The sequence below is a fragment of the Acipenser ruthenus genome, chromosome 2 (assembly GCF_902713425.1).
Source record: "Acipenser ruthenus chromosome 2, fAciRut3.2 maternal haplotype, whole genome shotgun sequence".
Classification (NCBI taxonomy): domain Eukaryota; kingdom Metazoa; phylum Chordata; class Actinopteri; order Acipenseriformes; family Acipenseridae; genus Acipenser; species Acipenser ruthenus.
In genome coordinates this window covers 55,617,228-55,635,420 of record NC_081190.1, presented here as the reverse complement: position 1 = coordinate 55,635,420, position 18,193 = coordinate 55,617,228, and the positions used below count along the sequence as shown (strand labels likewise).

The 18,193-nt window shown below is 40.3% G+C and overlaps 1 protein-coding gene across 3 annotated transcripts in view; it reads right to left on the bottom strand.

Annotated features, from left to right (window-relative positions):
• LOC117409408 (SLAIN motif-containing protein 2) overlaps positions 1–18,193 on the bottom strand; it is a 48,928-nt gene that overhangs the window by 6,116 nt on the left and 24,619 nt on the right. For 2 of the 3 annotated variants that reach the window (XR_009308271.1, XM_034015404.3), the window contains exons 4-7: positions 18,019–18,180; positions 17,355–17,714; positions 8,494–8,637; positions 1,466–1,691 (exon numbers count right to left, since the gene is read on the bottom strand). Coding sequence is in view for 2 of the 3 variants with exons in the window: in XM_034015404.3 (XP_033871295.2) it covers positions 1,466–1,691; positions 8,494–8,637; positions 17,355–17,714; positions 18,019–18,180 (892 nt within the window). In the remaining variant the exon portion in view is untranslated. The remainder of the gene's footprint in view (positions 1–1,465; positions 1,692–8,493; positions 8,638–17,354; positions 17,715–18,018; positions 18,181–18,193) is intronic. The other variant, XM_058997340.1, reaches the window with a different exon arrangement.

Sequence of the window (18,193 nt, the reverse complement as noted above, 5' to 3'; positions counted from 1 at the left end):
CAAATAGCCAGTGGAGAACCACCTGTATCCTTACCATACCGAGCCCTCCAGTGGAGAACGGGTACTAGTGGCAGCCACCTACTACTATCACCACTACCTGTGTGATAAGTATTAAAACCTGGACGCCCGAGAGACGTTTCGACATCAAACCCTCTGTGTCTCTCTCGTCTCTCAGCGGATACCCACACAGCAACAGAGCACCCATGTTACAGAAGGCAATAGGGTCATTCACTCTCATTCAACCACCATGTTCTAAAGTACTGCAAACTTTAAAAGGATACCGGATGGAAATATCTATCAATAACCAACAACCTGGGCAAAAACTGAACTGGCAATGTAGAAGTGTGACTTTATTTCAAAACTGTCAACACATTAAGACTTAGTCCTATGACAAGACATTTGCAATACACAACATTATGTGTTGCTACAGATGACACGTTTTTGAGGCTGAAAAGACTGGAAAAAGAACTTATGAAGCTTATTGTTCTGCTCAGTTAATCAATTGCAGTAAGGATCAAATCATGTGCAGTATTCCAGGCAATTTTCCCTGAGAATCTGCTTACTCCATCTCGAGAGAAATATTTTCTAAAAAGCCTCTCTACATTAAACCACATGACCTTTAATGGATATGCCATTCTTGTGTATAAAGAAGTATAATGAATCCAAAAATCTCCACCCTTAAAAATAATTGGGAGTGTATCCAGAATGAGGACAAGAATAACTCACAATGACGACCAAACTCACACACAAACTCACTGAGGTTAGAGAGTCAAGTAAAAGCGGGTAACCATGTCTATGACCTATATCTACATCATGCTGAATAAAATAAATGCAGATGTCCAGGTCCAATATGGAGACAAGCAGCCAATCAAGTATTATATTGTGAAAAAGTACTCCTGAAACAGACAATGCATTTTAAACACCACCACACACAGTCTTTTATTGTGCCTGCTATGACCGGAATGTGGTGTGGTTCAGTGGTTCAGTGGTTAAAGAAAAGGGCTTGTAACCAGAAGGTCCCCGGTTCAAATCCCGCCTCAGCCACTGACTCATTGTGTGACCCTGAGCAAGTCACTTAACCTCCTTGTGCTCCGTCTTTCGGGTGAGACGTAATTGTAAGTGACTCTGCAGCTGATGCATAGTTCACACACCCGAGTCTCTGTAAGTCGCCTTGGATAAAGGCGTCTGCTAAATAAACAAATAATAATAATAATAACTTATTGCAGACAGAGGGCCTGTAGTACAGTATGTGCTCATTTGCTCAGTATTTATGCCTATTTAATTTAAGCAAGCCATATGCATTCTTGCCCCTACCAAAGATCTATGCAAGCAAGAGCAGGGCACCAAAAACACCAAAATGCTATTTGCAGTAAAATTAAAAAAAGATGGTAAAATTGCAGTTGAAATAGATTTATAAAATAAGGCGAAAACAAGAGACAAAAAATATGGTGTAAAAGGCCTTTACCTTCGAACAGGCTGTGCAAGTTTACTGCGAGGCACTGGTATTCCTCCTCCGGACGAGTTGCTGGGCCGCGGGAGGCCGCTGCGTGACCCGATGGATCGGGTGGGGGTGGTAGGGGCTCCTGCAGGAGTGGGGGAAGAGGTCCCAGGGTTCAGCATCGCTTTGATGGGCTGCCGCAAGGACAGGGGGGATGGAGCTGCAGGAGGTCGCAGTTTGCTGGGGGAAGGTACTGAAAACAGGGGAGATATAAAATCAGTATTAGAGAGTTCCAGTGTTATTAGAGGACATTTTACTGTTACTTAAGCATATGACTGCACAAATAGCACAAGGAAGGCATTAACCCAAAAGATGTAAAAATAACTCGGAAATATACATATTAAAACAATATTGTATTTTATAAACCAGGCTTTATATGAATAATAAGTATAAGTGAAAATGCATAATAAAATGAACATGAGGTCATGTCCTACTTGAGCAAAAATGTCCACTGACAGAACAGAAAAGGTACAATTCCTCCTGCAGAGCAAAGAATTCACATGTCGGTCAAACCTTCAGCAATAAAAGTAGTAACTGGTAAAATATCACCATATTTTTGTTTGTTACATAAAATATTTACATATTGCTAAGCTTGGAATAAATTAGTGGTATTCCCACAGATATACATATGGTTTCACAGATTTAACACTAATGTTACCTTTAGGTAAGGTACAGTAATCCAAGATTAGTTAGATCAGGGACTGTGAAACCAGCCAAAAGTCTTCAAATGCATAGACAATCCGGTATCTGCACAGTGATTCTCGCAGTATGCAGACACCATGAAGAGAGTAGAAAAAGTCTTAGAAGTAACAGAAAGTCATACATCTGCTTGCTGCGGTCTTATTTGTTAAGAATGTGTGCTGTCTACTGCCGAGACATGACATAGATGCACAGTTGACAACAAAGATGCACTTTGTTGTTTAAGTTGCAGAGGGAAGTCGTTTGGCTGTACTGTGTCTATACATCTGCTCGAGATCAACAGGAGAGTGAAGAAAGACAGGCAGGAGAACAAGTACTTTTTCATAGAGGTTTGACTTCCGATCCGTGTGAAAGCGATGCCTGCTGTAAGACAGCCAGGGTCATGTTATTGTACATTTCCATGGGAGGGATATTTGCTGCTTGTGGTTACTTACAAGCAATATAAGCATATTTTAGTAGACTGTGAATAACTTGCAGTGTTTTTTTTTTTTGACAGGCCTGCTTAGGCTAGAAATCTTTGCTTTTCTAACTTTATATATTCACACATCAACAACTACTGTATATATAAAGCCAGACAGGGTGTCCATGAACGTCAAATAAAGTCGAGTGCTTTATTTGGCACCACAAAAATAGTCCCATTTATAACTTTGACTACACATTAAGTTAAGCTGAGTAAACTGATTTAATTGAAACATGCAAAAGTAAGTAAATATTTATTTTTTAGAAGTAACTTGTACATTGCCATTGAAAAGATCCACCTGGAGGCGTAAGCTGAGACGGTACTGAATTTCTTTTTGTTTCTGCGAGTGCAAGACACTTGTTTCAGCAGAACGGGAGTAAAAAAATTCAGTCATTTTTCAAGGTCTGGGTCGGAGAGGGGTGGATAATGTGTAGAAGTGTCTTTGTGTTTTTCTGTAGTGTTTACAAACTGCTAAAAAAGACATGTGACAAAGTCAGGGTGAGTGAGCATACTGAAAGATTCCCAAGTTTTGTTTTCATTGGACAGCTGTTTATGCCAGCTTGGAGACTAATGTAGCTTGAAATGTTATATTTTCTTAAGATGTGCATTTTCCACAGCTAAGACAATTCGTTTTTTGTTTCAACCAGACCTGAAAGACATTTCATTTTTCTTCATCCAAAATCGGCATGTCTACTTACTACTTTTGGGATTTTTTTGCTGGTAATTCGTCACTCAGTTTCATAGTTACTGTACATCTGTAAGTGTAAACAAGATGGCTACCGGTACTTAATTCTGAGAGGCAGCGCAGTGATTTCGAATGTGTGACAAGGCTCCAACTGTCCATCCATCCATCCAAAATATGGACAGCTGAAACCTTGCTCGACCAATCACATTCCTTGTTTCACATTCCATTGCTAGCCCTGGATTATATATATATATATATATATAAAAAAATGTGTATATTATATGTCTTATATTATATTAGTGCTGGGACAAATACCCGAATATTCAAAACGAATATTTTTTTACATGTATTCAGATACAAAAGTCAGATGTTCATATTTGCTAGAAATGACAAAAATACCTTACACTTATTTAAAACAACAGTTTAAAAAAATGGCAAATGAAAAAGAGCTCAGTGATGTGAGATTTTTATATATATATATAATATAAAAGGATTAACACAGCAGCAAAAAGTAAACAAAACAGATTACGGGCGTGCACTCATCGTGGTCTTTATGGAAAGCCACCTGGTATATTTGGTAGCACTTTGCTACCAGTTTTTTTTATGCAGTAGCATTTTTCTGATACCTTACACTGCAGTTTATATGACCGACCCTGACACACACACACACACACACACACACACACACAAAGCGGAATCACTTCTGGTTTGTGTATTGCTATGCTATCACACACCAAGTCAAAGGTATTCCAGTTCATTATTCAACTGCCAAGCCTTGGTTCATGCAAAGATTGAATATACTTGTATTTTTGCCGTGCAGGTTCATTATATCTAGAATGCTCTGTACTCCACCTCAGAAGCACATATCCAGGGCATTTTCCAATGCTGGGCTAAATGTGTTCAAAGCTGTATCACACAACATAAAAGGACCTTGTATTAGTTTGACAGTTTGAGGGATCACACAAGTATAATAACTAATACACTGTACTGTACAGAAAATTATTTGAGTGTTTCATGAAGTGAAATTATGCCAATAATTGGGTTCCACTATGGATCTTGGAGAGCTATCAATGAGAGGGAGCAGATAGGATTCAAATCTGTTGATTTTTTAGAAAAAAAAAACAAAAACAAAAAAAAAAACACCCCAACAACAACCACACACACACACACACACACAATACACTGCAACCATGCAGTGTTAGGAGGCCTGTCTGGTTAAGCACTGCATTATAGCAATATCTTCCAGCACATTTTAATTCAATAGAGCTGAACCAGTTATTTCCAAGACCTGAAGAATTCAAAAAGAGAATCCCCAACTCCTGTGGTGCTGAAGAGGCTATGTGTGTTACCTCTTTTGGAAGCTGGACTTTGAAGAAGCAGTTTGGCTTTCAGGGAAGAACAAGACATGTTTATGTGCCTTTTCAAAGCTGTTGAAACAAGGAAATGTTACAGGATTCAACCAGCTTAATTGGATTGCTACAGGAGAGATAGTGTTTGGTACAATATGTAAAGGATTAAGAGATGAAGGAACCACCAGAAGCACAATCTAACTCAAGCTTAAAGCAAATGCAAAGAGGAACACCTTGGGTTTCCTGCATAATCCAGTCAGAAAAAAATCCACCAACAATTCCAAACAAAAGCACCAAAGACTAAAAACAAAACGCCTGTCCCTCACAGACTAAACACAAAGGAAAATACCATGAAAGGGAATGCGATTAATGCAAATCAAAAAGTAATAACAAAAATGAAAAATCAACTTTTACTGGTTGCAAATAAAAATGGAACGCTAACTTTTATATTTGTATTTGTTTATATTCTAGGTTTTTAGGTCATTAAATAAGCCTAATCTAAACACTGAGGCAAGGCATAAAAACAACCTGCCTAAATTAGGTAAAATGCATCTATAATTATCTTAACTTCGGAATATCCTTATTCTACTGAAAATATTACATTTTGTGATTTCAGGGGGGGGTTACAAATCTGAATGAGAAAACTAGAAACAATCCAGTTATTTTTTAACCCAGATATTAAAAGCATTTACCTTTTAATTGGTATAAAGTGTTACTAAAGTGTGAATACAGTGATTAGTGACTTGGTGCAGTAGTTGTAATCCGGGTGTAACAGGGGAGATCTGTGCTGACTATCTGGCGTATCCGTGGTTCTGCAGGAAGAAGGCAGCAGTCTCGTAAGATCCGCCTGTCAGTCATGGCAGTGACACGGAGAGGTGGGGAAGAGGGTGTGTTGGCTTTCCCTCTCTCTGAGTGGCTGAGAGGCGGGCCTTGGGGGATTGCTGAGCCCATAAGAACTGCGCTTGGTTGTGCATTCGGGTGGCCGGAGAGAGGATACCCAGTGACGCTGGCGGAAGACATCAGTGTAAACAAAGAACAGGCAAGCATGGCTGAGTGAGACAGCCTGCCTTAAAAATAAACTAAAATGTAGAATAAATAATTACGTACCAGAGGGGACGTGTGTAGTTGTACGGGGAACTCTGGCCACCCCAGTGTATAGGAATTAACTCAGCGTAGGTCGGAGGCCCGTACTGACCAGGTTAGTGGCAGCGGGGGCACTGCGTAAGCAGCACTTTTGGTTTTGTAGTTTTATTTTCCCTTTTTCTTTTGCCTTTTGTTTTCATTATTATTTTTGAGCACTTGTATGTGCACTGGACTATATACCAGTATTCAGGCCACAGACAACAGCGCCCTCTGCGGGTAAAAATAAATGACTGCGCCAGAGCAGCGTTACAAATAAAACATTCTGTCTCCTGTGTGTGTCAGTGAATTGCCCACTACCCTTCCACACCGGGTTTTAATGCTGGCTTGACAGCAACAGCTCCTTACGTCGAACTCATATTTTTTGGGAATGCGAGGATTACATCAGTTGCTATTTGGAGGCTTAACTGACAGTCCTACTCTGAGGACACCTAGTTTTTAGTCTCATGAGAATCATGCTTAAGAATAACACAGTAGAAGCCTGTTCATCTGAACAGCTTGGGGGACATAGAAATGGTTTGTATTAATAAGTGTTCAGATGAACGGAAGCTTACAAAAAACAGAAATACACGTACATATATTGTACTCTACAAGGTTTATTTAAAAATTTGCATTTCTCATAGGGCCAAACTCTTTCCTGAGTGTTACTCTGTATACGTCACTCTGCAAAGCACATCTGACAGCAGTACTGAAACGTTCTATACAAGTACAATAAATGTAAAACGGATTCAAACAATATATGTAGGCTTGCTACTATTCGATTTTTTGTTTATTTTAGAAAGAATTTACCATTTTTTTCCCGATCTTTATTTTTCAATTCAAGCAGAGAATGGGTAAAATCGACCTTTATGCTTTAAAAAAACCCAGACTTTTTATGCCATTGAAAAACATCTCATTTAGAGAAACCCCTTTATCATATTCAACATGCAACAAAACCATGGTTACCAATATTCTAACTGAAATAAAGTTTGGTCACAACTGAGCTACACATTTAAAAATTCTCAAATAAACTGCAGTAAACACAGCATATAAAAGTGTATTACACAGACCTTTATAGCATAAATTTGAGTAAAAGTAATATGCACAGAACCAAACTTTAGATAGTTGAACAGAACTAACTTGCACTTATTATTTGGAGTCTGAGCTCTCCCACTCCTGCTTTGGCACAGCTGGACTCAGAGTCACTGGAAGGCAAGGCAGACGGGCCCATGTCCTGCCGCAGAGACTTCAGCCATCAGCCAGGGTATTGTGCACAATATTCATTAAGTGTTTTTCTCTTACACCTCATTTTCAAATCAAACTAGTAACTGTTATCGTATACCTAAAGCAAAAGCTTACGTACACCTAAACCCGCTAATTTCAAAAAGTAGGCACTTTGAATGACAGGCGCTGTAGCTGGCAAATGAGAGCATTCTAGCACTGCTTCAGTGAATGAGATCTGTCAGGACAGGGTGAAACTACAGTACTAACAGTACTGTCAGATGACTGACAGCGACCCCCAGCCATTCAGAGCGGAACAGAGATGGGACAGACAGCAAGTATAAAAACTACACAAACTAGATTTCTAAATGATTATTTTTGGTAAGAAAATTTAAAAAAATAGCGAGTGGGTTTACTGACGTTTATCCTATATAAATTTATTTCAGTCAAATTAAACGTTTAAACAAGCTTTACCGATTAATATCGAAAAGTAGCAAGCCTAAATATATGTTATACATATGGTAAGACTAGTGTTTCAAACATAATTAACTAAAAGGGTCTTCATGAATGTAAATAACAAACATGCACATACAGCGCTAAAGTGTACATACTGTAACAGTTACATCCCTGCTGTATTTATTTATTGCTAATAAATACAGCATTGTACACTAATATGGAAATGTAACTTACCTGTCAAAGTTGTTTTTAGGCTTGTTGTTAATGACAGAAAAAGTAGGACAGTATCCCACTAAGCTTTTTATCAGACATTACAGATATGTGGATACAAATCAAGAGAAAAAAGCTGTCTTTCCAATGAGCACTCAGAGGTTGACGGTTTGTGACGTGGCGGTTGACGTGAGTCCGTGACCAGGCTCAGGCAGCGTGAGTTTACTGTCGCAACGTCCGGAACGAGGCGATGGAGATATTATTTGATACATTTTCATATGTGTGTGGTCAAATTCAAACATAGTTTGCTGGAAAAGGTTTATACTGAATGTCAAAAAGATTTTAAAAAGTGCTGGAACGGTGTTCCGGCAGGACTCCAGCGCTGGTGTTAACAAAACAGTTACAGTTATAGCAATTAAGCAATTCATGTATTTCATCTCAGGTATGAATGTGTAGGCTCAGATTAATATCTGGAATCGCTCAAACCTTTTTTACTTCAAAAAGGAGGCATCATTTGCATCTCTGTAATAGGACAAATGACTTTAAAACCAATTAAAAAATGTTGTCCAAATAAGATAACAGTGGGGTTCACGTCATTAAAGCAGATAATATATTTAGGATATGCACAAAAACTGTAGGTTATCCTACACAGTGCTGTCTTCTCCAGTGACCTCCCAAAACACCCCCGTTTTCTTAGCAGACACAGCCTTAAAAAGGTCAGATTGTCCCCTCCCACCGCGAATTAACCAGAGGTGGTTCTCTCTCAGAAAATATAAAAGATTGACTATGGACTCACTGGCTGACGGCTGCTGTTGAAGTCGAGGTACTCCACCATTTGGCACTTGAATATTTGAGTCGCAACTTCTGCTGTTTTTAACAGGCTCTGCTGCCTGGACACCAGATGTCTTAGAGAGGTTGGGAAGACTACGCCTTAGCTTTTCTGAAACGAAGAAAAAACAAAAAGGGGAAAAAACTAATTGACGGGGAATAGGATAATCATAATGTAACTGAATTCTTATAAATATAAAATGTAATATGGACCATTACAACTGCTGCTACTAAGTATTGAATTCAACCAAGGTAATCTGAAAACTTAAAACAACTTGTGGTGTTAAGATTAAATTTTGAATATATTTATTTGTTAGTAAAACAAGGGTGCACAATGTACGTTTTACTACCCAATATTTCTTCCAACATTAAAGCTAGAAGATTGAACACTTTTTCTGTTAATAGACTTGGAATCTGTATCAACGAAGTAGATACGGCAAGACATTAAAACTACCTCCAAGAACGATTAGATAGAGATTCTTTAAAATGTTCCATATTCGGTCATTCCTAGCTGACCTTCAGGTTGACGGGGCTTGCCTGGATCAGATTCCTATAATTGATGATATGTGGTCCTTTTTGTATTTAAAACATCTATGTGGCGTCACCCTTTGATCTTTTGATCGATTAATTCTACAAATACTCTAAATGCGGCTGTGTGGCTTTGAAGAGAAGGGCAGATATACTGTTGATTAAAATCCACAGTTCGTCCTATGAATCCACAGAAAACGTTTGGTTAACATCATAATACTGGTTTCCTGAAATAGAAAATGTAACCATTAAAAAAATGGGTATTTACCTCCTTAAGCCCGAAACCTGAATAAGAATAAAGCTGCTCGTACAGCCTGTGATGCAGTCATGGCTCGCCCCCGAGGAGATAAAAGCACTGCGGTCACAGACATCAATGTCATTTTTTCTTCAAGCCTGCTTCAACCGTGGATGCAGCGGCCTTGAAGGTTAATGGTTACATTTCTATTTCATGGAACCAGGGAACATTCCCTTTCAAGTACGAAATGTAACCATTACCGTATGGGTAAGTGTACCAAAGCTGTTGCAAGGGCAGCCCCCACTGGCAGAAAATGGGCAAGGCCCAGCTTCTCCGCATCATGCACCCTGTATAGGGCATCCATCGACCAGGAAACAGCAGGAGCTGTAGCCGGATGATCCCAGGACAAGTGGATTTTAAAAGAAACTCCTGGTGCACTGGGGACGGGGGACGGGGTGGACGACATGGGAGATATGGTATTCGCATCAAAGATGGACTGCCTTGTTTCTCCCTCTGTAGGCCAGGGCACTTGCAAAATTGCAGTTGCCCTCTTGATCAGCGGTAGAAGCTCTGCCAACAGGGACAGCTTAACCACAGGGGACGTGCTGCCGGACTCCACTTCCTCAGGATGGGAACACGAGCTCCTGTTTGCCCACCTGCACCCGCAGCCCCAACGGACAGGCAGCGTCGAACATTCACACAGTAACTCTGCAAGAACCGTTCCTTGGTGGGAAACAGCTGCACAGAGCTTTTCCACCTGCTCCAAGTCCACTGATTGCTTTGAACGGCAACTCTTCTTCTTCCTCAGTGGAGAAGGAGAAGCAGAGGTTTCCTGCGTGGGCTACTTCCCAGGTGCATAGTCTGGTCTCCCTTGGCACAAAGGCATGTGGTAATGATGCAGCCACCTCTAACGGAGGGTGATGGGGATGAGCGCTGTGCAGGAGTAAGGGACAGAGTGCTCCTTAGAGCTGCGGAATAGCCGCTTCAAGCATGCGCTTGGAAAAAGGGGCACAAAATTTGTAGAAGCTGCGATTAGCTAGTGTCTTCTTGGCATGCTCTGGCCCCAGGCAGGAAAAGCAGCTGTCGTGCTTGTCCTCAACAAGCAATGCAGTGTACATTTTACAGATGTGCAGGCGGTGTAGCAATCTGCTTGTATAGCAACCAGGCGGGTCAACAGACCGTTTTGGTACCGGACCGGGGGCGTGAGCACTGGTCGGTAGCGGCCCATGTAGGACTGGGCAGAAACTGGGTCAGTTCGGTGACTTTAGTACCGGGTCGGAACCGGCACAGTAACTTTAGCGCCGGGTTGGTATGGTACCGGTGCGGTAACCTCGGTCCCGGTTCAGGAACGGAGCAGGTCGGTGACCTCGGTACTGTACGGTATGGGTCCACTAGTTTGCAGTTACCACGGGTAGCAATGTACAGGAATGCCCATCTGTACAAGCCACTGGCAAAACAACTCAGTCAGTACTCACACAAGACTGAGGGAAGCCTGCTTGTTAAAATGAACTAACAGCCTTTGTAATGGTGATGCTAAAGCTGCCACCAAAACTGCATCAAGATACTGTGGGAGAGACTGCAAGCAACCACAACCGAAGCAAGTATCATGGTCCTGCTGTTAGCCCAGCACGTGCCGCAGCACCACGTCGAAGACAGGCCTGCGTTTAAGTCTCTATAAAACAAAACATGTTAACAAAATACAGTCATTTAACAACTACATAGAATATATATAACATCTTGTAATTTTAGCCAAAGTCAAAATGAAAAATAAATAACTGGCTTCACGCTGGGCACAAGGCTGCAGCGGGACGTAACAAATAGGCTATAGTGCAGAAATATACGCAATTAGTAAAACTAATACAGCGATTATTTTTAATATCACATATAATTTGTGTAAATACATAACACAGTCGAGGCCGCTTAAGCGAGACACCCTGGTGGAGTGAACAACCGTCCTGCCTAAGTTTATGCTGGTGTCTTGCTAAAGAGAAGTGCAGTTAAACACAAGAAGTCAGATTAGTCAATTAGCACAGCAGATAAAGCACACAAACACCCATGAACAATTTAAAGTAAAAAAAAAAAAAAAAACATTTATTGCCAATTGGCTTGCTTCAGTGCCATAATTTTGTTTACTTAACATATGTGCATTATGTACAGCGAGGTCCCGAGCTTTTGATTTAAGCATTGGCCCCGATATAGGTGCTCCTTTGACAATAGCCTGCTGAAACCAAACAAAAAGTGTGTCCTCTACTTTACTGTCTTTCCCCTTGCGTTTCCTTTTCATTTGGGGATTTGGGTTTGATCGCCTCTCACCAAGAATAGCATTTCTGTTTTTGCTTATCCTCCATCTGGCTTTTGGAGATGTGAAATTGAGCAGCAACGGAGGACAGAGACGATGGGGGGTTCTGCTGAGACATTTTTGGCAGAAACCGCTGTTCAGCTATCAGTATAGTCAAAGAGCAATACTGATGAGAAGCCTGCCAATCACCCCACTAAGGTAAAATTTTGCTTTTTTATCGTGCCTTCAAACTGAAGTCGACTTACACATTTTTAATAGAGGAAAATCGGTTCCCATTAAAGCGTCTTGCTAAAGCGGTCGTCCTGCTTAAGTGCGTCTCTTATCTGTCGTGTACTGTAATGTGACATATACAGCAGAAAAAGTAACAAATACTTATCTGAACCAGCTCTCCTGTCAAGTCAGTTCTTGAAAGGAAAAATGGCAGGCTATGACTGCGTCACAGGCACTACAATCACCTTTGATAAATCTTATTCAGGTTTCGGGTCTTTAAAGAGGTAAATACCCATACGGTAATGGTTACATTTCGTACTTGAAAGGGAACTGTTGATTCGTCAACAAAACCAGTCAACAGAAAAGAATACCATGTTATTAAGCAACAATCATTTTAAACAATGAGTTGCTGAAAGTAAATACAACTATACATTAATGTAAAAAAAAAAGTTTTCATAATTACAAATTGTGACAAAGTTTCTTGATTTACAGTATTTGAACACTTCTGGGTTCCTAACACTGTCATTCGTAGATAAAGCACTCTCAACAACAAAGGAAGAGTTTTAACAGGACGATGTCTGTGTGTTTATTTGTTTTCCGTGGTGTCTCCTTTCCAGTGGGAACATGTCTTCTTTTAAGAAAATACAAAACAAAAATAAATCCTAGCTCCTGTTTTGGAGCGCTAACTAAACTTAACAGGATCCCCAACTTTCAGTCACAAATCCAGCTTATTGACTTTAAATATTATTCACAAATCACAGATGGAATATACTTTGTTTTAACGTACACCATATTCAGGTCTATAAACATTTACCTTCACACAAAGCTATTGTCTTTGAAACCTGTCCTTTTAAACCTGTCTGGCTTGTTAAATTACAAACAGGTGTATTAGCTTAACTGACTGCCAGTCAATGTTCTTGGATAGCCATGGCATTCTGGGAGATGTCGTTTTTAATTCCTGATTTAAAAACAGCAAGAACTACATTTATTTTTTTCCCACCCACCTTTAACGCCTATCTTGCATTCCAGGGTAAAGACTGCATAATATTCAGGGTCCTATATATCTCCCTTTTACAATTTTACTCCATACTCTACCACAAAATTCATTTCCACATAAACACCCCCTTCTAATATTTATTTCAAATATCTTCTCGACAGGTTCAGGAACAACAATCTCATCATCACTTTGTAAATCTCCATAAAAGATACAGATGTTCGATTTAAGCTCAGTTTTTGCATTTCTTTCCTGGCTTTAAATCATTGTTCAAACAAGCTTACAGCCCACTTGCTTACTTCTCGAAAAAGTGATCACTGGCATTGGTTTTAGGTTCAGCAAAACGATCAATAAAACTTTACTCTCAGGTTCCCGGTTCACATTCCTTTGTTTTCTGCATTTTACTTTTGTCTGTGCAAGTTGGATTTCAAATGCAAAACACTGAAGAACTTGTAACAACATTCCCGCAATGTGAGAAACAAATATTTGAACTAACAAAGGAGCAGAAACCAAATCCAATTACCAAATTAACAATTAATTGAATCTAGTTATCAAACAAGTATAAATTGGGAAGAAATGCTTGAAGTGTCATAAAACAACTAGAAGCGTTGACTCGGTAAGAAAATAATTCATACTTTCTTGTGCGCAACGGCCCTCGAAACAGTGAATTATTTTTACCGATTCAAAACACTTATCGTTGTTTATCCTGTACATAATTTCAATGCTTGTCTGTGGACACCCATGCTCCTCTGAAATCTAGAAGATAGAAGGGCTCATCTCTCCTTTGGTATAATTCTGATATTGCAGCTCTGTGTAAACACAGAGATTGTGCAAGGGATAAAGCTAAATTATCCTCTTGTTCAACTGACTGGACTGAATATAGAAAAAACTTAGATAACAGTGTACAAAAGAACTATGTAAATCTAAAAGCATCTTAATTATCTAAATCTTACTACTGAGAATTTACAAAATCCTCAGAAATTTTGGAAACCGATAATAAATCTTCAAGGAGACCAGGCCATAATCAAAAAGGGGGTTCCTCAAGGTTTAATTAATCATCGGTCCATTGCTTTATTTGCATCTATATAAATAACATTTCATTTATATGCAGATGATACAGTCCTCCATGTCAGTGGACGTTGTTGGAATCCAACATAACCTTCAAAAAGACTCTAATGCCTTACAAAATGAACTAGTAAATAGCATGTTTGTTTTTACACTAAAGTACTACTACCAAAACTAAAAGAATGCTATTTTGATCTGCACCCAAATTGCGCACTGTTAAAAGTAATCTTGCTATTGAATCAAAAGATGGCATGAGCCTGAAACTGTATCACAATATAAAATACCTTGGTTAATGGCTTGATTCAGTGCTAACATTCTGAATACCATATTGAGCTTCTGGTACACAAATGCAGAGTACAACTTGGCTTTCTACACAGACACAGGCAGTGTCTCTCTCAAGAAGGTCGTCTTCAATTGGTAATCCAAACGATATTTAATAGACTATGCTGTTTCCACAAACATCATATCGCATACAGTTCTGACAAAAGTTGGTTTCTATCTATAATAGTGCTCTAAGATTTATACTGAACGGAAATTACAACCAGCACCACTGTGAACCTTCAGGGTGGCTCAGTCAGGAGAATGGGAAGCTCTCTCATTTTTTGTGATTAGTTTATAAGGTGTAGACTGGAAATGCTCCAAGTTACCTTACCTATCTGTTAGAGACTCCAGCTATGCACCAACACCAAATGGATGTGCCTACTTTAAAAATCCTTAAATTGAGATCCAATATGGGCCAACATGCCTTTGTATATCAGGCATCTCATCTTTGGAATTCATTGCCTTCAAACATAAAAATGTCCTCTTCACAATAACTTTTTTAATATGTCACTCAAATATGTATTTTAAATCTAACCAGTGTTGTAAATACCGACTATGACCAGAATCATGTAAATTGAAATCATTTACTTTATGCTTTTATTTTGTAATGCTGTTTTTATCCTGTTTGACTGATTTGCCTCTTTTTGCCATTGAGTTTATAATGTTATTCTTGCTGCCTTCACTTGCTAGGACCCACTTAAAATGAGATGTGTATCTAAAGGGCTCTATCCCAGTTAAATACATACATTTGAATTTGTGATCATCTACTAGGGCTACCTTAATGTGCTGAAATACACAAACACAACTTAAGTGTAATAAGTCTCTGGTAGGACCACAAGGGCACACTGCAGCAAACATTCACCATTTATAAATCCTGCCTGTTAATGCAAAATAATGAAGAGACTTATTACACTTAAGTTGTGTTTGTGTATTTTAGCATATTAAAGGGGTGATGTAAGTATAGGCACAGTGTAAATAATTGCTGATGCAAAACTCAAATTGCATTGCACCCTAGTAAGCTTAAGAGCAATGCAAATTACTCAACACACACAAATAAGGATTCACAATTATGATGAGGACCTGTGACAGAAAGCAAAAGAATCCTAGTCAACAATCTCCCTCCCGACCTGTGACGGAGCAGTATAACAGGAACAGTGTGCCACAATACCAGAAGTCATCGCCTTAAGGTGGTAGGATTGGAGAATAAGTGATTGCACTCACTACCGAAGGGGGCGTGACTGAGGGTATATCAGGGGATGTGGCGAAGCAATCTGTTCCTTTGTTATGGTTACGGAAAGACCTATATGGGACATACTGTGTTAAAATGAAACTGTTTTTGTGTTTTGCTTTGCCTGTCTATTTAACCCTCTGCAGTCCATTTATTAAGTGCGTGTCAGGAGCGTCAGGTCCAATTTATTTTCACACGCGCAGTTAATTTTAGACGCGCTGTTTAAAATTATTTTTTTTCCACAGTCAAACAGGTTTAAAAGGCCCTGCATATCAACAAAGCACTCACAAGGCATCTCCAGCCCCACCCCACCCATTCGTTCGCTATAGCTTTTACATATGCCAAGAAATAAATAATAATAATAGTCGTACATACCGATCAATCATCTCCTGATCACTCGTTTTATCACCAAACGCCTCAATAATGCGATCCAAGTCATTATTTTATTACTATAACAACTGAAAAAAAGCTCTGCAAATGTCTGTGATATTCTCTGAGCGCTGATGCAGTCACAGGCAGCTTGTTTCCTTAGGCCGCCCCTATCTGATCCCAGGGGCAAGTATGACTATTCATGAGATACGCCCTTTTGTTTTGTTTTTTTTCGGCTTGTCCCGGCTCCTGTCGCTCCCACTCGGCCATTGAATGGTTTTCTCTGCTTTTTCCGGAGAAAAAACGACTAGAAACCCGTTTTTTGCGTCTTTTTGATGATGTCGGACAGGGTCCGACATTGGACCGGATAGGAATAATTGCAATGTTGGACCAGGTCCGACATAGGACCGCAAAGGGTTAACTGTTACAGTTGTCATTATAGAAGGCTAAATTCCGGGAGCTGTAGCTAAACAGCCAGCAATTAAACCCGGACTACACTTCACCATTGTACACGAATAAACCTGTAAATCACCACTTTCACTAAGAGCACTCACTTTGAACTTTTGACTGTGTTGTGTTTGTGTGTCTTATTTAGTGTCTAATTATTTCGGGACTGAACCCTGTGGTTTTACTGAGCGATAACTGGCTCTTTATTATTGAAGAGGTCCCTAGATTGACACTGGGGTCTAGCTCATCCCTCAATTCAGCTATGAGGTCAAGGATGACCTACGGAGTGAGACGATAGAGCTTTAGCACTGCATCCTCTGGCATCCCAAACAAAGTGACCCTGGGATTGAATATGCAGGGTCTTCTTCGTCTTGCCCTTCTCCTCCGAATGTGTTCCTGTTGCACCTCAAAAGGTGCCAAGTATCGCAGCATCAAGAAGTGTACCACAGCAGCCATCCTGAAGCCAATGACAGGTCTCCGAAGGCGTGTGCTTTTATACAGTTCTTAGTTACTCGCTTCTACAATGGTTTGCACCTTGTAAGAAGAGGTGTCAAGTTTTTGGAGGGTCAGCAATTGCCTAAGTGCAAGGCAAAATCCTTGCATCTCATTATAATGTTTGCGCCCGCTTAGTATCCAGATCCTGCCCAATTCCATGCTATATTCTTCATCTGAATGCATTTCAATATGATTTTAATGGATTAAATGATGACAAACTGCAAATTTGATAGTGGGTGGAGAACATCAGGTGAACACCATTCTTTACATACGCTGCATTCTTAGCGACCGGTAAAATCAGACTTTACGGCTGCTAAGCATGATTTACGGCAGCAAATCAATTTGTGTGTATCTTTACATCACCCCCTAAATGTTGCCAGTGCACAGCAAGGGTAAATGCAGGGATGGAAATAAGTATCCCATTATATAGAAGACTGATCTACTCCTAGTTTTAATCGTGTTACACTATGTCTAATTGTGTTTACTGTGAAATCCGGAATGTATCAAAATGCTACCCAATGGGAGTCTTATTTCCATTCCTGATTTGCACATTATGTTCAGAAAGTTCCATGACAAGCCCAGGAATCCAATGTAAGCCCCACTGAAGTTGCAGCAGTACTCAGATTCAGGGTGCCTACCTTCATTCTTGACAGAACTAGTCTGCATGTCAGGGGCGTGTCCTTGCAAGGACAGGCGTGGTTGGTGCAAACGGCTTATGACTGGCTGTGGAGAGGCGCGGCTGTACTCCAGGGAGCGTGCCGGAGAGTGGGAACGTGGGGAGTTGCGGGGGGAGTGTTGGGGAGATGGACGTGGGGAGTGCCGGGGTGACGGGGAGAAGCGATTGATGGGGGTGTGGAAGGTCGGGTGGACGGCCTCCTCTTCGTCTTCCAGGCTGTGGGCGTCTAGCTCCTGGTCGCTGAAGGTGCCCCGCCGGAGGGAGTGACAAGAGGAGCCTGAACTGCGGCGTGATGCTGTGGCAGCGTACTCCTGCCTGAGACCTGAAGATTACAGAGAGAAGAAATGCTGTTCAACAGGATTATGAAATGTGTGCTTTCCACAGACCAGTTTAGTCATTTTTTGTTATTTACGATAAAAACTAGAGAAAGTACATTTTGCAGTTTAAGAACACAATTATTGTTGCATTTGTAGGAAACATTTAAAATCACTCAAGGATATAACGATTAAACACAATTTTTTCTGGATAGATATTTTACTGTATTTCACCCCATTATGTTTTCAGCACAGCACATACCACACATTTGGTACACAGTTTCACAGTGAGACTACACTGCCTCTACTCACTTTCCTCCTGCATTCGTGCTAGAATCTGCACATCTGTGACGTCGTTCAGCTTGTACCCAGACCCGACCGAATCCTCGTCCATCTCTGAGGTGCTCAGCTCACTGTCCACCGATGACTGGGGGCTGATGGGCGGGTTCCTTTCTGTAGAGCTTTTGTAATTACCTAAATTAAGAAA